Here is a 24,460-nt window from a genome sequence, read left to right as displayed (position 1 = left end):
AGGGTATAAGTCAATTTGCTTCCTCTTGGAAAAGACAATTACCACGGTACAAACTTCTGAAGTATGCTGTTCAGTATAGTACAGTGCTGCACTCTGGACTGCAGCAGTGAGTGCACATGCGTAGTGATGGTGCAGCAAGGGGAAAGTTATCAGACTACTGAAATCTGTCAATATTTCCTACTGGCAAAACAATTCTCTATCCATGATTTTCTTTTCCTCTCTCAACTACTGAACTAAAAAACAAAAGCACCTTTACTGCGAACAGCTTCATATTTTAAAAGGCTCCAACATACTTGCACTCTTGGCCTTGGTCCCCTAATGCAGTTCTCCATGCTACTCAATCTCTTGCAGCCTCACTATTCAGTTCCTTACCCTTGTCACACACTATAACCTCATCCCAGGTCTTTTGTCTGCCCCTTGCAACCCTACCCTCAACATTCACTTCCCATCCTCCACACCCAATGGTCATCTTCCATCCTCTCAACATGCCCAAACCATCTCAATTTACACATGTTCATCACAACACCAATACACTCCAGTCTAGTCCCCCCTTTCAACTCTTTCTTGGCTCCCCCAGGCCTTGCCTTCTAGGATGCACTACACATCCATCTAACAATTGTCACTTCTGTACATTTGAGCCTACAAATATCCTCTTCCTTTACCACCTGGCATAGTAAATGGTTTCCAGTTACAGGAAAGCATTAGGCTTGCCACTCAATGCAGAGCCACCTGATGTGACAAAAAGTTAATAAAAAATGACCATGAGAGAAGTAGGCAGAGAGGCAGGCACAGGGAGAATAAGAAAGGTTAAAGAAGTAGACAGCACTACATTATGAATGGATGACGGCAGTCACCACCTATTACCAAATGGTCATGTAAACTGGTAAAAGCTGATAAATCACATGATGTAACACGAATTTTTTAGTAACTTGTTAAATTACTGTTGACAATATCATTAAATGCAACATATATTCAGGAACTAACTACAGTTCTATTTCATATATATATATTCAATATTAGCCTCTTCAGGTGGGTCACTCCAAATCAGGTAGAAACTAAAGCAATTAAAAACTTTTACTGAAACAGGAGAGCAAAAGTCCACATCACTCCACACAGGTTTATTTAATAGAGTCTCTGTGGTTTGCCCATGGTGGACTTGATGTGGAGGGAGCGGACATTCTGCCAGTGTTTCTTAAGCAGCGACACCAGGAAGTTCATGGCCAGGTAGATGTTCTGCACAAGCTCATCAGCAGTCATGTCCACGTGGCCAATGGGAACCGACAGACATAGCACCTGTGACAAACAAGTTATTTACCACAGGCTCATTAACAACATACTCCTACATTAGCCTTCAGTTGTAATCAGTGGTAAAATCTGGCTTCATAATACCTGGTAAGGCTCAGATAATACATGCACAAACTCATCATTATATACTGGTTAGACTCAGGTGTGAAAGGTAAAATAACTACAATACTTAGGGCAGGGCAATTTGTAGCCTGAATGATGTAGTAGTCTAACATCCCACGACTAGATGAATAACCTGCCACTGATTCAGAGGTCATGTTACAGAGATAAGCACTGCTTTTAAGTGCCTCATGGTATTTGCTCTCCACCTTTACCTTTGAGAATGCTGCAGTGTGGCTGACAGTCTTCCAAAAGTTTTTCTTACCATACAATGCCACAAAGAAGAGTAACCAATCATCTACCCTTAAATATATGGGAGTACATTAGTAGAATAGCCTTGCACCCTACATAACTGCTCTCATCATGCCCATTCATCAACCTCCACCATTCCCATTCCTTAGCCTTTCAAAACATTTTTTCCCTCTGTGCTGAGAGGGAATCTGCACATGGTGATACTGTACCATCTGGGTGGAGCAGCTGCAGCATCTATTGGGGAGCCAAACCTCCTTTGTTTTCCTACACCTTGTGGGAAGGGCCCTTTTGAGGCATTATCTACAACTACAAGAGGACACAAGATCCCTAAACAAGATATGCATTTACTGTATCTATAAAACTGCTCCCAGAAGTACAGCCTACCTGTGGTCCATGGGTCTGCTTGACCAGGCAGACCCATGAGCAACTACACAAAACTTTTCTCTATCCTCACTTCTATATTTTCACCTCTCTAAAATGGCTTACTCTTTTAGGATTTGTTTGCATCTACATTTCTTCTAAAGCCATTTACTTCTTTTTATCTTTACTAGTTTCACATGTGTATTACTCACCACATTCCTTTCAATGTACTTCTTTTAACCCTTAAAGCAGTGGTTTCCTACCTTTTCTAATTCTTGTCCCACCTCACTGCATGACATGTTCCCTGCGCACCCCTTCCACAAGTACTGTATTTTACAGGCACAGTTGGCACATGTCAATAAATATCAGATTCTTAATCTTTGAAATTGTTTATACAGTATATTCAGATAACTAGATTTCTTATTAATTTCTGAAATATTTTCTCCATATTTAGAAAGTACTGAATTCCATCATAATTCAGTTTTCAAATATAATTACCCTCTTTATCAAGCCTTTGCACCCCCCCCCAGGCAGCCCTTCATGCCCCCCTAGGGGGGCATGCTCCACAGGTTGGAAACCACTGCCTTAAAGAACAATGTCTGACCACCATCAGTTTTGGGTCCTGCTAAGTAAAGTCCTAATACTGGAAATCATAGACAGGCTACAAATTTTTTTGTTTCTTTTTCCACTCCTTCAACTTGTTTCATGCCTAGGCACATAATTCATATTTATTTTAGTGATTTCTGTACAGTTATTTGGCAAAAATAATGTATTTTCCAAAATTTTCCTTCTTACACAAGGGGTGACTTTTATCTTTGATGGTCAATAGTGCGATAACCATTAGACATAAGAGAGTGATATATACACTTCTAGGTGTAACTTCAAGCTCATGAAATCTCTAAGACCAAAATTTACCTCGGTGAAAGTTGAAAAATTGGACCCGAAATACAGCTGGGGAGACCATAAGGGTGGGAGATTTGTGATTTTCAGGCATTAAGGGTGGCCATGGCCACATGAGTCATTCAGTCCCAGGAAAGTAAAACAAGCGAACACTGCCATACAAGTGAAATGAATGAATGCCACAATCTTCTGTACTGAACCTTGGTATGTTACTACCAGAGTAACAACAATGATGATGACAAAGGCTGACAAGGCGGCAGTTATTCTGGCAATGTTAATGATCATCAAAAAGAAAAACCTACATGAACTCATCTCCATGACTTGCCACCAGGGGGCGGGAGGGTTATATTATAATAACTTGGTCTAAGAGCTTAGTCTGGAGGACCCACAAACCATGAGGGAAAAGATAAATCAGGAAACCTCACTATCCTTATCTGTTGCGTTGTTTTTCTGACATGAAGTCTATGAGTAGTACTTTAGTCAGATTGTTTTAAGAGCTGACTAGCATGGGCCAACTGATCTATTGCAGTTATCCTCTCCTTATGTTCTATGTTGATGGGTGGTCCACCTGGACTCCGTAGTTTGTGTAAATTACATCTATGTGGATCTTACAAGATGCCGCGCTTTCGATAGATTCTGGGTTACACAGTGTCATCACTGTCAAGGCTTTGGACATACATTTGAGAGATGTTCTAGGAAAAGTGATGAACCTAAATGTGTCTTTTGTGCTGGAGCCCATAAATCTATGGACTGTAGTAACAGAAATTCTCCCAAATGCATCAACTGCTCCTCTTTAAGACATCAAGATGCTAATTCAAAGTCACAGGCAGTTGCCCATTTTGCATCAAGTAGAGAATGTCCAATTATGATTTCTCATAGGAATAGATTGATTGAAAACACCAATTTTGACCATTCAAAAAACTGACTACGTCCCTCTTGAACCAGTTAAGGATGGGTCTTTTAAATATTCGTTCCATCCATAATAAGATAGACTATATTAATGAAACCCTAAATTAGCACGAGCTTGACATATTGTGCTTGACTGAAACCTGGTTGTAGGAGTCTGATATCGATATTATTTGTAATGCCTTGCCTAAGACACATTCTATTATTAGTATTCCCAGGCCTGCTGCTGACTATCCAGGAGGAGGCGTAGCACTCATCTACTCGGCAGCACTTTTTTTTTTTTTCTTTCTTTTTTTTATGCGAGGAAGAAGGAACCAAAGGCCATGAGCCCGCAGTAACAGTTCCCTCCAAGAGAAAAACAAAATACAATAGAGAGCCAAATTCAAGATCCGATCATTTTGAGATGCCTGGACACACTGCGTTTGAAAGACTGGAGATCATAGGCAGCAGGAAATACAGACAGAGGGAGACAGTTCCAGAGCTGACCTGTTGCATAAATGAAAGACTGGGAGTAACGGTTAACTCTTGCATTAGAGAGATGGACAGAAAAGGGATGAGAGTTTCCTGCCAGACGGGTGCTACGCGCCCGTCGTAGAGGTGGAGGAATGCAAGCAGACAGTTCAGAGGAGCACTGACTATTAAAGTAGCGATAGAAAAGAGATAAAGATGCAACAGAGCGGCGAAGAGACAGAGGTTGAAGAGAGTCAGTAAGAGGAGGAGAGTTAATGAGACGAAAAGCCTTTGACTCCACCCTATTGAGAAGAGCTGTATGTGGGGAGCCTCCCCACACATGAGAGTTGTACTCCACACAGGGGCGGATAAAACCCCTGTATAGAGTCAACAATTGCGCAGGGGTAAAGAAAGAGCGGAGTTGGCATAGCACACCCAATCTCTTGGAAGCAGATTTTACAAGAGATATAATATGATTTTTCCAAGATAAGTCCCGAGTATATGAAACTCCAAGCATGTTCAAGGATGATGCAGGATTAAGCTGAATATTATTAAACATTAGTGGGTATACCTGTGGAAGATTTTGTCGGGTTGATAGGTGTAAGAACTGAGTCTTAGATGCATTAAAAACAACCATATTATTTTTACCCCAGTCAGAGATACGAGCCAAGTCAGACATTAGGTGTGCCATAGCCTCATCCCTTGTTTGTTGAAGTAACTGTTGAGATGGGCGTTGCGACAACCGAATGGAAAGGTGAAGGGTGGAGTCATCAGCGTATGAGTGGATAGGGTTAGATGTACAGCTTAGAAGATCATTGATGAATAAAAGGAAGAGAGTTGGTGATAGGACAGAGCCCTGAGGAACACCACTGTTGATAGATCTAGGAGAAGAAAGATGGCCGTCTACAACAGCGGCTATAGAACGACCAGAAAGGAAACTAGCGATGAAGGCACAGATAGAAGGATAGAAACCGTAGGAGGGCAGTTTGGAAATTAAAGATTTATGCCAGACTCGATCGAAAGCCTTTGAGATGTCAAGTGCAATGGCAAAGCTTTCGCCAAAGTCCCGAAAGGAGGATGACCAGGAGTCTGAAAGGTAGGTGAGAAGATCGCCAGTGGAGCGTCCCTGACGGAACCCATACTGACGATCGGAAAGAAGGTTGTGATAGGAAAGATGCCTTAAAATTTTTCTATTAAGAATAGACTCAAAAACTTTTGAAATACAGGACGTTAAAGCAATTGGACGATAGTTGGAGGGTTGGGAGTGGTCACCCTTCTTAGGGACTGGCTGAATGAGAGCAAACTTCCAGCAAGAAGGAAAGGTACAAGTTGACAGACAAAGGCGAAAGAGTTTACCTAGGCAGGGTGTAAGCACAGAAGCACAGTTCTTGAGAACAACAGGAGGGACCCCATCAGGCCCATATGCCTTGTTAGTACTGAGGCCAGTGATGGCAGAAAATACATCAACTGAAGAAATTTTAATATCAGCCATGAGGAAGTCAGAGGGGGGAAGTGTTGGAGGAACAGCACCGGAATCGTCTAAGGTGGAATTGGAGGAGAAAGTCTGTGCGAAGAGATCTGCTTTATCAGTAGAAGAAATAGCTACAGAACCATCAGAGTAGAAAAGAGGAGGGAAGGATGATGAGGTAAAGTTGTTAGAAAGATTTCTGGTAAGGTGCCAGAAGGAGCGGGAAGAATTCGAGTTGGAGAGTTGAGAGCATTTAGTATGGATGAAATTATTTTTAGTAGAGCGAAGAACAGACTTAGCACGATTCCGGGCAGAAACGTAAAGACAATGTGATTCAGGGGTGGGTTGGCTCCGGTACCTTTTGTAGGCCTTCTCCTTGTTGCGGACAGCATTAGAACAAGCGTGATTAAACCAAGGCTTTCTTGCGTTAGTCAAAGGATATGAGAAAGGAATGTATGCTTCCATGCCCGAGAGAATAACCTCTGTAATGCGCAAGGCACACTCAGATGGCTCACGGCCATGGAAGCAATAATCATTCCAGGGAAAATCAAAGAAGTACTGCCTGAGGGCCTCCCAGTCCGCGGCTCCAAAATGCCACAGACGACGCTTCCCTGGAGGGTCCACAGGCCGTACCGGAGTGATAGGACAGGTTAAGGTAATAAGGTTGTGATCGGAGGAGCCCAACGGAGAGAAAAGATTAACAGAGTAAGCAGAAGGATTAGTTGTGAGGAAGAGGTCAAGTATGTTGGAGCTCTCTCCAAGGCGGTCAGGGATACGGGTAGGGTGCTGTACAAGCTGCTCTAGGTCATTAAGGATAGAAAAGATGTAGGCTTGTTCACCAGGTGGATCCGTGAAAGGAGAGGAGAGCCAAAGGTGGTGGTGAACATTGAAATCTCCAAGAATGGAGATTTCAGAGAAAGGAGAAATGGACAGAATGTGTTCCATCGTAGAAGTAAGATAGTCGAAGAATTTTTGATAGTCGGTAGAATTAGGGGATAAGTAAACAGCACAGATATATTTAGTCAGAGAATGACAGGAAAGCCAAAGCCAGAGTGTGGAGAATTCAGAAGAATCAAGTTCAGGAACACGAGAGCAAGATAAGTCGTTGCGTATGTATACACAACAGCCACCTTTGGCTTTGAAATGAGTATAGAGAAAGTAGGAGGATACAGAAAAGGGTTTGCTGTCAGTTGCCTCAGACAGCTGAGTCTCCGTTAGAAAAAGAAGGTGAGGTTTAGAGGAGGAGAGGTGGTGCTCAACAGAGTAAAAGTTAGATGAAAGGCCGCGAATGTTGCAGAAATGAAGATGAAGAGAGTCAGACAGTGGTTCCAGGCACCTCGAGTCGTCACCGGGAGAGGGGCAGATGGTGGGGGCATTTATGGTCCCCCCCCCTGGGGACTCCGAGGCTGGGTGAATTGACGCCATTTTTGTTAATTTAGAATAGGTAGTGTAGTGTGTACTTTGCATGTAGTTTGGTGAAGATAGAGAAATTGTACTGGAGAGCATGCTGGCCTACTCTCTGTGTAACTGAGACACTGAAAAAGTTCAGCAAAGGGGGATGGTCAGGAACCAGTCCTGAGGGCTGATGAAACGGGAGCTCCAGCACTCCCTGTCATCAGCTTTCCATTCACCTCGGGAGTACTGCCCTGCTCGACTGGTGCTACAGTCTACTTGCAAACGTTTCTCTCACTGACTCAGACCTGACCCCATCTTCATTTGAATTTATGGAAGTATTAATAAATTTCCATCAGAATACCGTTAGAATTGCAATTGTCTATCAACCAGGTCATCTGGGCAGAGATCGAGGTTTTATGGAGGAGTTTGGGCAGTTTCTTGAAGGGTTTTCTCTTAAACCTGGAGGACTTCTTGTTTGTGGTGATTTCAATTATTGGGTTGACAGTCTAGAGTCAACACCATTTTCTTCAGAATTCCTTGAGTTGATCACCCAGAACAAGTTTTTCAATCATGTGAGTAATCCAACTCATGTCTCAGGACATGTCCTTGACTTGATCTTGTCCCCTGTTGGTTGCAGGCGCGTATCAGACATGGAGGTTGACTCATTTGACCCCCTCATCTCTGATCATGCTCTGATCACTCTAGTTTTGATGTCCCGAAATCCCCTTCATATAAAAAGGTCATCAGGTTCAGAAATTACAACAACGTTGACCGCCAGTTGATGTGTTTTGAAATTGATCAACGTTTAAACTCCATCGATTCTTCAAGTCTTTCTTCTGGTGAATTGGTTGATATTTACAACGAGCTCAGGTCAATTTTTGACCATTATTGTCCTGAGGTAGTTAAACTATCACTGTACGTGATAATTCTCCGTGGTATGGTCCATCCATTAATTCTTTGCGTACACAATGTAGAAGGGCAGAACGTGAGTGGTGCTTGCAGCAGACCGAAGTAACTCGTTTGCGTTATGTTTTTGCGAGAAGAGCAGTTGTTCACACTGTAAAAGCCCAAAAGGATAGGTATTATCAAAATAAAGTTGATTCATGTGGCGGTGATAAAAAAAAACTGTCTGCAGTTGTGAACAATTTGGTTGGTCGGAGGAATGTAATTGTTAAACCAACTTCTGTATCTGATGACCAATTGGCTTCTGATTTTGCTTCATTTATTACAAGTGAGATATTTCGTGTACGAAGTGATTTAGACAGCAGTTCTCCTAGTGAAGCGTACTCAGTTGACTTCCAGCCACGGTGCACCGGGGATCATTTGCTTTCAACATTTCATCCGCTGGATGTAATCAAAGTCAAATGTTACATCAGAGAACTTAATAAAACATTTTGCTCACTCGATCCATGTAACATGTCACAACTGCCTGATGTGTATGAGCATGCTGCAGACTTTATCTGCAACATAATAAATAGATGCTTCTTAGAAAGTAATTTTGTGCAGTCTGAGAAACGTGCTTTGCTTAGGCCCCTAATTAAGAAACCTGGCCTTGATGTCGAGAGCATGACAAATTATCATCCCATCTCTAACCTGTCTTTTTTATCCAAGATTATTGAGCGGGCCATACTCAATCAACTCTTACCACTACTGGAACACAAGAGTTGTTCCTGTTGTTCAATCAGCATACAGAAAATACCATTCAACTGAAACTGCACTACCAAGAATTCAGAGTGACTTGGTGGCAAACGCTTGTAGTGGGATGTCCTCTCTCCTAGTACTTTTGGATCTGTCTGCAGCTTTTGATACAGTAGATCATAAACTATTGTTGGATGATCTGTATTTTTATGGCGTTCGTGATAGTGCCCTTTTGCTCCTTAAGTCGTATCTGTCGTACAGATCTCAGAGAGTGGTTGTTGATTACGCTAGCTCTGATTCTGCTCCTCTTCTATTTGGAGTCCCTCAAGGATCAGTTTTGGGTCCAATTCTATTTACTATCTACACAAGCAGTTTATCGTCTCTACTTGATGCTCATGATGTGTCCTATCATTTTTATGCTGATGACACCCAGCTCTATGTTAAGATGTCAGATATCAACGATACTAAGACAAAGTTTGAATCTCTAATGTCTGATATTAAGATCTGGATGGCTAAGAGGAAACTTAAGCTGAATGATGGTAAAACTGAGATCATCATCATCATCAGAGGAAACAGAAGGGGCGATGACACTGACAATGCCCTGGCTTTGAACATTGGCATGTCACAGCTGCATCCAGTCAGTTCTGTTTGAAATCTGGGTGTTTATTTTAATTCTAAGTTAAATTACAAAGAACATATTAATCAGGTTGTAAGAGGGTGTAACTTGCATATCAGAAATCTGTACTCTGTGAGAATATTCCTGAATAGACGGTGCCTCTTAACATTGGTCCATGCAGTGGTCTTGTCTCGTGTTGATTATTGTAATTCACTGTGGGTTGGTCTTCCAAATAATATACAAACAAAAGTTCAGTCTGTGTTGAACAGGGCGGCACGGCTTATCTTTGGTCTCCCCCCGAGAACCTCAACTACCCCGTTTCTGATTGAGTTGCATTGGTTACCAGTAAAGGCTAGAATTGAATTTAAACTGTCTTATTACATTCAAGGTTCTTAAGTTTGGTGAACCGAAGTATCTTGCTGAATTGTTAAAACTCCCATCGACACGCCCGGGTGTGATGTTACGCAGTGAAGATGATTCCTTGCTTCTTGATGAGCCAGGAGCCATTCACCAGTAATCTTTCCCTGATCGTTCTTTTGCATATAGAGCCCCTTGATTATATAACAGATTGCCATTGTCCATAAGACAACTCTCTACTGTTGAATCCTTTAAGAGACAGCTGAAAGCCTTTCTTTTTTCAAAATGCTATGACCTGGAGAGAGGTACTATGACGGATGATTATAGGGTTTAATTATTGCCACTTCCATGTATATATGATGTAGCTTGTATTATATACAAGAAATGTCACAATTCTTGTAATTTTAAAAATAATGTATGTGTATCGAGCGCTAGTGAATTCCCAAAAGGAAGAACTGGCGCTTTTGAGAAACAAAAGGCCAGATTATTATTATTATTATTAAACAAAATGTGATTAAAATAACAGTCAATGTATATTACCCCTATACTTTTAAAATTATCAATATTTTATTAGGATACACTAATATCACTTAGCATTGCCTCCTACATACATACTCACAAAACATACAGTGATGGTACACCAAAGACTTAAGTCACACCCTCTTGCTGAGAACTTCCAAACGTGCAACAGAGTTATCTTTAATGGATTGGTCAGTTTTAAGATAAAATCCAGACTGCTCATGTAGTTCATCATTCATTCATCATCTAATCCTACATTGCCCCATGAGGAGCATTGGAGCCCGGAGCTAGGCAAGTTGGTCTGAAGTTATAAGATGAGAATGGCCAGTCTCACTCATCCCTGAGTGGCATTACGTGAGCAATAAACCCCAATCACCCCTTGGATATAAACCTTCACCGGCTCAATCCAATTGGAGCATCATAATTACCCACTAAACCACCAGGCGCCAAAATCTGGTTACAGTAAAAGTCCTATTATTCGGCATCTATGGGACCAGGATGATGCCGAGAAATTAGATTTGCCGAATAATCAAAAAACCTACCCACTAAGTACCTTAAATATACTGGTGAACACTGTCATCACCACTTGTGGTATTACAACTGTGTTTGGAGAGAGTACTGTATACCGTACAATACTGCAATCAATATGGTACTATACCTGAATCCGAATTATATATATTATTTAGTGAACATATACGAGTGTAATGACACAGTAGGCCTAAAAGTCAGAAAACACTTCCTGGATGGCTGAAATGATACGGAATGTTATCTACCAGTTCAGTACATCACTTGTATTGGTGAACTCATCACTACTTATATTATTACAAATATGTTTGGAGTGAGTACTGTAATACAGTACTTTTTCCAAACAAAATAAAATAGTTGGAAAATTACATAAAATAAAGTGAAGGAATATGAATTGGTCAGGTCTTTCTGATGAAAGTTAAACGTACATTTAGCACTCATTCTTTTGTTCATTTTTTTGTTTACAGGTGAAAGGGATTATTGATGCAAACAGTAATGTATTCCATTAACCCCTTCATAACCTCTGGCATTGAACGACCCTTTACAGTACCGATGTCAGTGATGTTGAGTTAGTGAGCTATGAAGATAATCGTCTGGCTCACCTAGCAATGTGTTATTTAGCTTCCTAAACCTATGCTATGATTCGCTATGAGTCACAGAAAAATTGATAAAGTTACGGTGCATTTACCAAATGGGCGAAAACATCTGAGATTATTCAACCGCCTGACTGCTTGGAATCGAAACATAAGAGTCGTGAAACATACCAGTGACCTTCGTTCTCTCCCCATAATTGTTCAGTTTTCTTTATAGCTCACACTAACTTGACATCACTGACATCTGTACTGTAAAGGGTTGTTCAGTGCCGGAGGTTATTAAGGGGTTAATGGGATATATTACTGTTTGCATCAATACTCTCTCTCTCTCACATTAAACACAAAAACGAACAAAAGAATGAGCGCTAAATGTACATTTAACGTTAATCAGAAAGACCTTAGCAATTCATATTCCTCCAGTTTATTTTTAAGTATTTTTCTGACTTTAGGTTAGGTTAGGTTTAGTTAAATTATTAGGTGCAGTTAAACTCAGTTAGGTTAGGTTTAGTTAAACAGGACAGTCCCTTTCGCCATTATGCTGATGAATAAAAATACTAGAGCTGTCACAACCGTACAGCTAAAAACAACGGGGAAACTGATTAACAGGCAACATTTATTTATGGGTAATGCATTACAGTATCAGTGGTTCATGGGCTAGCAGTTACCAGTAAATGTCATTTACAGGAAGGTGTCAAGAATGAATGAATTTCAAGAATTAGCGAGGAGGCTTGGAACGTAACCCTCGCTAATTTGGTAGGGGTGGTTACTGTACTGTATGATACTGTGCAATACTGTAATCAATACAGTACTATTACCTGAATCTGAAATTAGTGAACATACAGAAGTGTAATGAAACATTAGGCCTACAAGTCACAGATAACATTTCCTGGACTGCCGAGATGATTCCGGACATCTGCCGAACAATCAAAGATTTTCGTAAATGAGACTATTTCTCAAAACTGCCAAAATGTTGGATCTACTGAATAATCAGGTGCTGAATAATACGACTTTTACTCATGGTTACCAACCAGCGTATTAAATGGTCTCCTGGGGTACAGGAAACCATTTGGCTTGTCACTCAGTGTAGAGGCACCTACAGGTAGAAGGAAGGGGAAAGGCTAAAGGAAAGAAAGACAGAAGAGGGAGTGTAAAGTCACCCATAGGCAAAAGGAGGAGGAAAGAATGAAGTAAAGAATAAAAATGAAATTCGGAGTACTACGTATGCACACAAGCCACATGTCAGTCAGGCCTCAATACAAAGTATGTCAGTTTGGTATGCGATAAATCAACATAACAATGAACTAAAGTTATACTGTTTTGCAATAATGATGGGAAAATTCACTTACACAGTATGACATTTGTGGTTATCGAGTACAACAATCCCGTGCATACACAGTGCCTCCCACACAAGCCAACAGTCAGACACTTGAGCCAAGATGGCCACGAGTGTTGACATTAGGTGTGAAGTCTCCCTTCCACTCAGCTTTGTGCGTGCAAGGCCATTGAAACATCAGTGCTATCCCCAAATAATAGTGCAACTGCACAATGAATAGTGCAGTGAGTGATGATAAGTGCAGCAATAACTTTTGGTGTGAAATACTGAAACTTGCGACTTGGTAATCACGTTTGGCAAGGATGCTACCCCTAGTGGAAAGTGTGGTGCTACTGATGGCACCAAGGACAAATTAAACAATAAATTAATAAATCAGAATGCAATCCACTCACTCTATGTAGTGCTGTTGTCGGGTGTCTGTCCTTTCCTTTCCTCCATCCTTCTTTCCTTCCCTCCTCTTGTCTTGCTTTCCTTCATTCTTTCCTTGTCCTTCTGCCTACAGGTAACTTTATACCCCCACTTCTTTCTTTCCTTCATTCTTTCCTCTTCCTTCAGCCTGGGGGTGACTTACACTCAGTGCCAAGCCAAATGGTTTCCTGTACACCAGGAAACCGTTAACTACACTGGGTGGTAACCATATAACCAAATTTTGGCGCCTGGTGGTTTAGTAGGTAATTATTGTGCTCCAATTGGATTGAGCCGGTGAAGGTTTATATCCAAGGGATGGTTGGGGTTCATTGCTCATGGAATGCCACTCAGGGATGAGTGAGGCTGGTGACTCATCTTAAATGTCAGGACCAACTGCCTAGCCCCAGGCTCCTAAGCTCCTCAAGGGGCAATGTAGGATTGGATGATGGATGGATGGATGCAAGAGGATTAGCAAAGACCTTAAACCAATGCAACTGTGTACTAGTGCAAGGAATAAAAATGGCTCTTATTACTTAAATTCTAGATACATACACAACAGGGCAAATTAACTCATTCGTATCCAGTGGTCACAATTAAGAGAGAATCGGGCGTTTTCAAAGGTTAATCCATCCATCATCCAATGACCGGAAACCCCAAGGTAGGAACCTATGAACTCCACGACTATAAGCTGATAAGTGGAGGGCAGTATGCTTAGTGCCCTTCCAGCACAATCCCTCAAACACAAACCCTGGGCACTAATGGGGTAAATAATACAGTACTGTACCTTAACCTAGCACAAGGGCCACATGTTTTAAGCATAAGTTAAGTATGCATGACACGTAAGGGTTAGATAAAAATTTTCCTGGTTACTCCCCCCCCCCCAACTATAAATCTGCTTTCCTTTCATATAAAATCTCCATGACAACTTTTTCTACACTCCATGGTGTTCTCTCTCTCTCTTTTTTTTTAATGCATGGAAGAAGGAACCAAAGCCCAGAAGCCCACAAGAGTGTTCCCTCCAAGAAAAAACAAACATGATAACAGAGTTGCCTCCTTTTACTATCCTTGTAGTTTAGTCACAAGAGCCGCCTAGCCTAGGCCAACCAGAATACGAGTTATGTTTATAAATTTTCACTCACCTAGATACTCTACCCTCCATATTCACTCACCGATCTTTACACCCAATCTACCATCAAACTAGCCAAATGCATTACCTTCTTCATCTGGAACTTGATGGTGGCCTTAATTTCATCCACCTTCTCTGACAACTTTTCAGAGTGTGTGCACATGGTGGGGAACTTGCCAGCTTTGTTCAGACCCGGCCCAACCAGACGAGGAATTTGCTTGATCAAGGCATCAGAGGCGATGAACGCATCATACTTCTTAGCTGTCAAGGCAATACAAAAACAGCACTTAGACACCATACCTAGCCAATACAGTAAAATTACTAAAAAGGATTATCAGAGTGAGCTGAGATATAACATCCAAGTCGAATCAGTCAAATACAGATCATCATTGAGTACTCAGAAAGCATCCAGAAAAATACTTATTCAAGTATGCTAACTCACATACTGAAGGGAGATTTACTTTGAAAATGAAGTTCAGGGTCACTTTACGTGAATTTGCTAGAAACTGCTGGGAGAGCCCAAGATGGTTTTGTCATACAGACCTAATGGAGAAAGACTGACAGAACATAAGCAGGCTGGAAGGGGGGACCATGGAAACTCGTGGGTGAGAGGAAAATCACGGATGAGGTAGAGGGGAAGAGGACGAGGTGGAGGGGGAGAGGAAGACCAAGGATCATGTGGAGAGGGAGATGAAGACCAGGGATGAGGTGGCAGGGGAGAGGAAGACTGAGGATGAAGTGGGAGGAGAAAGGGGGAATGGTAGTCTGAAAATGTGAAGTGGTGTAAGATGGAGGGACAGGCTGAAAGCTGAGGATAGCATCCCATGAGGGCGATTTACTCATGGCCACCTCATGTGGGAATGACGCACACAAGGTAACTCACCCAACTTCTTGACAAGCTTCTTGTCCTTGTTAAGTTTCTTGAGGTCATCGGCAGACATGTGGGGGAGGTCATTCTCCTTTGCCTCGTCAATATGCATCTGGTCCCCCAAAATGCACACCTTCATCTTGGGTTTTGGGATGTGCTTCAACCTGTATTATACCAATACTAAAGTTTGGAAATTACATCTTCCTATACAGACAATCATTAGATGCATTGTTAAGGGAGAGTTCAGATGCAAATGTAAATTGGAGGAAACTGGCAAATCAGTTTCATATGTAGAATTTTTTTTTTTTTATTGCTGAGGATAATGGAAAAAAATAATAATAATAATAATAAAAAAAGACTACCTACAAAACCCACTATAATGAGTGAATACACTACAAAGTCGAATCAAAGACATGCATTCTTACAGTAAGACTGATTATGCTTGACCTCGCTCAAATCAAGAAAAAACTGGGAGGATAATTATTCTCTAACAGTACCACAAATGACATACAGCTAATCTTTTAGTTTCAATCAATACTATTCCACTGCTGTTCTAAGGTGACCAATTAACATGTTGATCAACACTAGTCTGTCTGGCTAAGCAGACCCATCAACTGCACGCAAGCATAGCTGCCCCTGCAGGCTTGTCCTGTGCAGTGGACCAATATTCCCTTGCGGTGATAGCATCTCATCACAGTGAGGCGTGGGAAATAGTATGGAGGTTTGGTTTCTGGATGAATGTCACATTTGCATCTCTCCACCCAATGATCAGCAGCACCACAGTAGGCTACACTTCACCCTATTAACTGGTTATATGGATACCAACCAGCTTTATAAATGGTTCCCTGGGTTAAACGAAGCCATTAGCCTTGTCACGCAGTGAAGTGCCACCTGAAGTGTAGTAAGTGCATTCTTCCCTGTTCTGCTGTCTGATGTGAGTGTCTTTAACCTTGTAACCCCTCAGTCACCAATCAAATGCATTCCAATTAAAAGCAGAATTTCAATACGTACTCTAGACTGTAAACTCTTCACTATGATTACTTGTTTATTTTTGGTATCTCCTGACATTATTCAGTCCGGTAGACTGACCCTGAAGATTATACACAGCCTTCATTAACCACTACACCAGCTGCTCTCTCGCTCTCTAAAATAAATTAAATGTCAAGTTTACAAGAATGAAACATGAGATTATAAGATTAAGGGACACTGGAGAGGACTGACTATGCATCAGATATTCACAAGATTCACCAGTTACAACTTTTACACTCGACCTACACTTCAAAGTCATTTAATTAATGCATCCAGAGTAAAAATTCACCTACTATTCCACCACAGCAGATCCTTGTTATGAGGAACCAGTACACAATGAGTCACTTATATAATGAGGAAAGTCAGGGCCTTTTTTCGTCACAATAAGGTTTTTGCTCGTTATGATGATTATGATTCCACAAGAGGTCTCACTGATCAATATACATTCGATGATTATGATCCCATAAGAGGCCTCACTGGTCAATAAACAAGACTATTTTTGCTTATATGATTGCCCTCACACAAGTCATCTGTTCAAATATGGCCTTTGCACTTGTCACTATCAAGTATATTAGTGTCAGGGACAGCACAATAGTCAGGTATTTGAGTTCATGCAGCAAGTAAGTGCACTGGAGTAAAAATAACTATCAGTTTAGGTCATTTGGAAACTTTTTAGACATTTTTGGTGGTAAGCAGAATGTGAAGAAGTGAAATAATCAGTCTGGCCGAGTTGTGAAGTTTTTCGACTTTGTTGGGTGGGTGACCCTTGGCCTAAAACACATCTCCACTGAACCAAGGTTAATTAATGACTCAATAGACAATAAATCGTTTAGTGGTAGGTGGGGGTGCTCACCATCCACTCACTTGATGTAGTGCTGCTCTAGGGTGACTGCCCTTCCTCTCTTCCTTCCTCTTCTGTCTTCATTTTCTTCATTCTTTCCTCTTCCTTTTGCCTATGGGTGACTTTACACTTCCTCTTGTCATTCTTTCCTTTTCTTTCTGCATATGGATGACTCTACACTAAGTGACAAGCCAAATGGTTTCCTGTACACCAGGAAATCATTGACTACACTGGATGGTAACCATATAACCAAATTATGGCCCATGGTGACTTAGTGGGTAATTACGGTGCTCTAATCAGATTGAGCCTGTGAAGGTTTCTATCCAAGGGGTGGTTGAGGTTTATTACTCACATAATGCCACTCAAGGATGAGTAAGGCTGGTCACTCTCATCTTAAATGTCAGGACCAACTTGCCTAGTCCAGGGCTCCTACACTCCTCATGGGGCAACAGAGGATTGGATAGGTGGATGGATGGTTACGCAATGGATTTTTTAAAAACGCATCCTCTTCGTACAACAGGGGCATGCTGCACCTCTCCTCCACACATATGGCATGTTTATAATTTCACTCCCTGATGCATCATATCAATAAGATAATCATACCAACCACCCTCTTGATAAGATTATATTCAAGCATGGTACAAAGGTGTGAAATATTTGGTGAATCTTTGTCCCTAACAGGGTGGCTCAATGGGTAGAGAGGTGGCCTGCGGTCCTACTGGACCCAGGTTCAAAGCCCTGCTGGGGCAGGGAACAGTTAAGGATTTGAATTTCATGTAAAGCAGACTTTACTGATCTACCAGAAGACCCGCCGACATGTCGCAAAAATACCCCTGCTAATACCAATACACAAGTCCAGTATGAGACAGCCCTACCATGTATTCAATATGGATGGTGGGTGTTAGTGCCAAAGTGGTGACATGTAGAGGTATATGATATATAGGACGACTACTGGGCCTTGGGAACAGGCTGTGAAGCCTTTGCCCAGAGTCGAGCACATAAAAAAACAAATAAATAAACAAAACTGAAGTTTCTTACATTGCAATTATCCACAACTGTCACCAGCAAATACAACTTACTTGCCTTCATTTCTTACTCAATTTAGTGCTATCTTCACTTTCCTGCAGACCATCAACTGACTGAACTGATTTTTCATTCCATTCATTGCCAGACGCCATGTATCCCAAACAGGGTGGCCAACGGCTTAGAGTTAATTGTTTTACAGGAAGGGGCACTAATCCTCCACCAACCCCATTTGACACGTAGGGATGCCAACAGCATCTGGTGTTCCCAGGCGGTCACCCATCCAAGTACTAACCAGACCCAACGTTGCTTAAACGTTGGGTCTGGTTGAACTGATTTAATTTTATTTAATAACTTAGAATAAGATTAAAAATTAACTCAGAGCATCCATGAAGGTGCCTTTGGGATAGGTGGCTATATTTCACAATTAAATCAAGGACCATCTTGGTAAGTGCACCATTTGATCATGATCCTATGGTCCAACAATAAGTCCTAATAATACTATCTATCTATCTATTGCCAGACGCCTCAATCCCATTTGGGGTGGCCACAAACAAATCGCCTCCACATCATCCTGTCCCCCGCCATTTCACTGCCCTGCTCCCAACTCACACACCCCTCTCTCATATACCTCTCCATCCCATCCCTCCATCTCATCCTCGGCCTCCCCCTCCCTCTTCCCCCCTCCACCTCACTCACATACACTCTCTTCGTCAGTCTTTCACCCTCCATCCTCTCCACATGGCCAAACCACCTCAGTGTGTTCCTCATAACATTTCCTACCACATCCACATCCACACCACAACTCTCCTTTATATCCTCATTCGTCAGCATGTCTCTCCATGTGACTCCACAGGTTCCTCTTAAATAACTCATTTCCACTGCTCTCACTCTTGACTTGTGTCCTTCCAACAACGTCCAAGCTTCACTTCCATACATTAGAGTTGGTATCATAATACTGTCATGTAGTAACTTTTTCACTTCCATGCTCACTTCATAATACAATGATGTTTAATTATCATAATTGTACCCATACATCCACTACTGTAAATTAGGGGTAGCACTTTAAACAGACAATTTTTCTACTGTGGACGTACAGTACATCAAGGACTTACCGTACCACTGGATTGCATCCATCACCAATACAAGCATCAAATACAATGCTTACCTTTCTATACGAGCACAACCAGGGTGTCTTCAGGCACCTCACCATAAACATGGCTAGCGGCAGTTTACTGCCTCCCCAATTTTCTTTAAGACCCTGGGTAGGGGTCCGCCAGACATGTAGTCAAGCTCCCTAAACCAAACAGGGGGGGTCAGCAGCAGGTCACCCTCTCTCATAACACTACCACAACTCGCTAACCACAAAGGTACATCAATAATCTATCGTGAACCCTGGGTGAAATCAATACCTAACCTAAATGCATAGGGATTTTACAAAACCTGACTGCAAAGGAAAATACCTAATAGGAGCAATCGCAGTAAGGCACAGATACTACGTACCACCAGAATTTTTAATTTCCGATGTTATTTTGAGGACAACACGAAGTGCTTACTAACGAGTGTTTTTTCAATATTATATACACACTTTTCTCGATCATTTAAGGTGAGCCCCGTGCCTAATAATGAGGTCACAAAATACTCCATGATGTTGTTCGAATGGTTTGTGGTGTTGGCTATATAGCTACATAAAGGGATGAAGATTTACCGGTTTTACACACGTACAAATAGTCTGTATTTATACTTTTATTCAAATATTCCCAATGATCACCAGCAAAGGTATTTAAAATAATAATAATAAAAAACAAGATTTTAAGACTTTCGTCAGAGACTATGGTTCCCACAGGCAGGAAGAAACTTGGCAAAGAAAGTCTATGATTAGTCTCTCAACTGAGAAGCAAACGACAGTTCATATGTCGAAAGTATCATTATTTTGATAATATGCATAAAACTGTTTATATTTCACAAATACCAATCATTATAACCACTGGCAGAATATGTTATATACTGTAATAGGTAAATAATCAGGACAACTTTTTTTTTTTTTTTTTTTTTTTTTTTTTTTTTTTTAATGTCTGACTCTGGGCAAAGGCTTCAGGGCCTATTTCTCGAGGGCAGTGACCCATCCCAAGGCCCAGTAGTCCTCCTACACCTCCACATAATAAAGACTGTTCATTTTTATACGAACTCACACCACTGTAGTCATGGATATTGCTGTCAAGTCTAATTTCAGATTTATCTGCTGCAAAAAAATATTGCATGCAGTCTCAGCTCCAAGATGCCTGGTGTACGAGCATTTGTCAACATTCAATACGACACTTTATATATGCCATGGCTGACCACAAATCAAGCTCGAAAAGAAGAAAATATCTTGCTTGTGGGAGCTGGGAGAAAATATGTGGGTGTGTTTTGATTTGTAGAGCATGTCGTACCACAGGCTGTGACTAGAGTTTTCTTTTAACCCCTTCTTTACCGAAAATGTGTTTTGATGTACCCCCGTACGTCACTTGTAAACACCCGTGAGATACCGGAACTGCAACCGTTGTACCCTGGTACACCCTCTAATGAATGGCAACATATGGGCCTCAGGGTAGCCCGGTAAGGGTGTTTTTGAGGACCTCGTGTTAGCAACAGCTCTGTGTTTTGACAACAAAGACTGTGACGAAGTTCTGACGAATTCTGACATCATAAGATACGTCATGACTGAGTTGTGATGGCACCAATGGCTTGCTCACTCAACTGTGATGTAACCTCTAGACCAATCATTATTTTATTTATAATTTCTGCTACAGATATCATACAATACTTTCCACTAGCATACGGCAAAATTTACACCCCTTGGCCTGCCTGAGAAAGTCAGTTACCACGCACTTGACCATGAGAGAGGGTGTACAGGATATTTTTCTCTCATGGCGTCACTGGCGGATTCTGATAGTGACGAGTTTATTCCCGATGATACTTATTTGGATGTATCAGATGATAATGCAACAGTGTCTGATGTGTCAGTAGATGACAGTGATGATGACTATGAACCTGAAAATGATAGCGAAGTTGATGTGAGTGAGGAGGAGGAGGAAATTAGCGAGCTTAGTGATGCCACACTCTCGGCAACAAGTGGGTCAAGGTCCCCATCACCATCACATGTGTCCACACACTTCATGCTTTTGTCTGATCCATTTGGAGATGCCAGACCTAACGTTCTGCCTACTGTGGAAGAGGATTTTATGGATGTGCATCCAGGAGTTGTTACACATCATGCATCACATTCAATGACTGCATTTGACTGCTTCCAGCTGTTTATGAGTAAAGATGTAATGAACTCGCTATGTGTGTGGACAAATACTCGTGCAGCACATTTTTTCAGAGACAATCCGACAAAGAATCCAAATAACTTTATGGGGAAAAAATGGACAGATGTGACAGTTGAATTGTATGTGTTTTTTGCCTTACAACCAACCATGGGATTGAACAAATTACCTCGCTTGTCTCATTACTGGAGCTCATCCGTGTTGTGCCGAGGTCCACCTGTTTTTACTGCAGCTGTTATGAGCCGCAACAGGTTTTTTCAGATCCTCAGATTTCTAAGGTTTTCACATCCTGATGATGCTGTTCCCAGAAAGCCCATGTCAAGGATTGGAATGTTCTTCCAGATGCTGCATGAGAAATGTATGGGATATTTTTCTGCTGGGGAAAATTTTGCAGTGGATGAATCTCTCATTCTGTATAAAGGACGTCTGCATTTTCGCCAGTATATCAAAACCAAGAGGAAGCGTTTTGGCCTGAAACTGTTTTCACTCTGCCCAAGTTCTCCAAATGCCTGAGGTTATACGTGGAATTTTTGCCTCTACACAACTGGCCTTTATGATGAAATGTTGCAGGATCCTGAGCTTGCAGTTCTCAGCAAGTCTGAATGTGTCCCTGTTTATCTGATGAAGTCTCTGCTCAAAAAAGGGAGGCACGTAGTACTAGATAACTGGTACAGTTCTCTTCATCTTGCTGAATTTTTACTTAGTAAGAAGACACTAACCACTGGGACAATTCATCCAAACAGAGGGGTACCAAAGAACATCTCATCCCAGCGACTTCAAATGCCTCAAGCTGTATTTGGGAGAAAGGAGGATATTCTTGTTATCAAGTACTGTGATCGTAAAGTTGTGCATGTTATCACAACTAAGTATGAGGCTGGTTATGTGGAGCACACACATCACCTGAGAGGTGGAAACGTAGAGATGGTCAAGAAGCCCCTACCTATTCAGAGGTACAATGAGCAGATGGGAGCTGTAGATTTTGTGGATCAAGTACTTGAACCCTACGATCCCACAAGGAAATCCTTCGCATGGTTCAAAAAGCTAGGATTGCACATGGTAACTAGAATGGTACCGAATGCTCGCATTGTATACCAAAACCTACATGCATGTACTAGGAGTATTGAGTACCATGACTTCCTGAAAACTGTTATTCATGAACTTTTGTATGAATACAGTCTGGGTTATGTTGCCTTGCTCACTGCAAATGAAGAAATACTGTCTCCTAAGAAAAAACAAAAAAGAACAAGATACACCCCACCTACAGGTGCACAACATAGCACCTCTGATGCTGCACAGCCACAGCTAACTCATGGCCTCATGCCCATACCTGCTACTGCAACACGTCGTCGGCCACAACGAAGATGCAGAGTATGTATTGCTGAAGGGCGAACAAAGTGGTCTAGGAAATACTGCCCTGCATGTAATGAACAGCCTGGCTTATGTTCTCCAGAACATTTCCAGGCCTGGCACAGCCAGTAGCCAACATGCACTCCTTCCTACCTTCTTTCTCTTCATTCTCTTGTCTTTCACTTACCTTTTTTTTTTTCTTTCATAGTTTACTTTTCACTTCCTTTATTTTGTTTGTTATTATGGCTTTCCTTTTTGTTTATTTTGTTATACATTACATCCTCTTCCTTCTCCATTTTCTTTTATTTTATTCCTATCTTTCGCATATGGCCTGGCTTCACCTGTTTGCGTCTGCCTTTGAGCACACCACAGCACATCACTACTTTATCGACATAATTAGACCGTTATTTATTGTCCAAAATCAACTCAATTTACAAGGTAAATAAATAAGCCATCCATCTGTGCATGACATTCTTTTCAAGCCAATCTGTACTATAGTTACCTGGGTAACAGTACTTTAGCATAAGGTATGAAAACTTATATAATGAGTTATTTTATAATCATTTCATTGCAATAGCAATATCACGTTGGCTTTATGAGATCATCAATATACAAACAAATAACAAAGTGTGAATAGTTTGGACGTGGCAATAAAACATACACTACCCCTCACGCTACGGGAGGGGGAACCATCAGGTCGGTATGGGGGGTAAACATAGTGTTTACATTCGGGGGAGGGGTCGGTAAAGAAGGGGTTAATACCTTTGCTGGTGACCACTGGCAACATTTGAATAAAGTATAAATCATGAAATACAGTATTCATACATGTAAAACCGATAACGCTTCATCCCTTGATGTATGTACCTCTATACAGACAACACCACAAAACATTCAAACATCACAAAGAATTTTGTGACCTCATTATTACACACAAGGCTCACCTTCAATGAGAAAAATTTGTATATATTATTATTAAGAAAAAATACCTGTATGTGAGCACTCTGCACTGCCCGCAAAATAATAAATTAAAAATTCTGGCAGCATGTATCTGTGCCTTGTTTTGGGCTTAGTGTGGCATCTCCTAATCAATATAAGTGAAAAAGATATCAATACCTAATCTAACTGCAAAAGGCTACCTATACCTAACCAAAGCTAACCACACAGGGATATCAATACTTGACCTAAACATATACCTAAGTAACAAATACTGTGCAGACAGTCACTTTGACACTCTAAACTTAATTATGTAATTTTGGTTCATAGGCTAAAGCTCCATCACAATTATTATACTGAAGAAATTTCCTAAAAACATGAAGTATTAAAGAAACTGTTAGGAAAAAGATGTTTGGGAGGGAAAAGTGAAAAAAAAAAGGGGGGGAGGGGTATATTTCAGCATGGGAAGTGGAATGAGGGTGGAGGGAATGTGATGAGGTGTAAGTGAACCTGCTGTTACCACCACCTGATTGCTAGGTCAACACTTACTTTACGGTGCCACTAAAACGTTTGTCCTTTTGAGGGTCATAGTTCTTCAACCCCACTTGGAGTTCCACAGTCTCCCTGAAGCGTCGCTTCTTGTCCTTGGAACCTTGCAGTGTAGCATTTACACACTCATACAGCGTGTCTCTTGTCACCTTGCTGGCACCAGGACAACCACAATGAATATTAATATATTAAAGGCCACAAGCAATATAAGTAATTTTTTAAAAACTTGATGTTCTCACATACTACTGATCAAGCTGTAGGAACAGATAACTGGCCCATTCACACTCACTGCACCAATTCCATTATTATGAT

The 24,460-nt window shown here is 41.3% G+C and overlaps 1 protein-coding gene across 1 annotated transcript in view; it reads right to left on the bottom strand.

Annotated features, from left to right (window-relative positions):
- Positions 1 to 1,103: 1,103 nt before the first annotated feature.
- Positions 1,104 to 24,460, bottom strand: part of RpL10Ab (ribosomal protein L10Ab) — a 37,405-nt gene continuing 14,048 nt past the window's right edge. The window contains exons 2-5 of the mRNA XM_080280433.1: positions 24,149 to 24,301; positions 15,134 to 15,282; positions 14,339 to 14,511; positions 1,104 to 1,293 (exon numbers count right to left, since the gene is read on the bottom strand). Of these exons, the coding sequence (XP_080136559.1) occupies positions 1,123 to 1,293; positions 14,339 to 14,511; positions 15,134 to 15,282; positions 24,149 to 24,301 (646 nt within the window). The 3' untranslated portion in view covers positions 1,104 to 1,122. The remainder of the gene's footprint in view (positions 1,294 to 14,338; positions 14,512 to 15,133; positions 15,283 to 24,148; positions 24,302 to 24,460) is intronic.

This window comes from Coenobita brevimanus, chromosome 84, assembly GCF_032717465.1.
Source record: "Coenobita brevimanus isolate Jiangsu-jjx chromosome 84, ASM3271746v2, whole genome shotgun sequence".
NCBI classification, from domain to species: Eukaryota; Metazoa; Arthropoda; class Malacostraca; order Decapoda; family Coenobitidae; genus Coenobita; species Coenobita brevimanus.
Note: the sequence above shows the minus strand (reverse complement) of the source record. Positions and strands in the feature narration are given on the sequence as shown.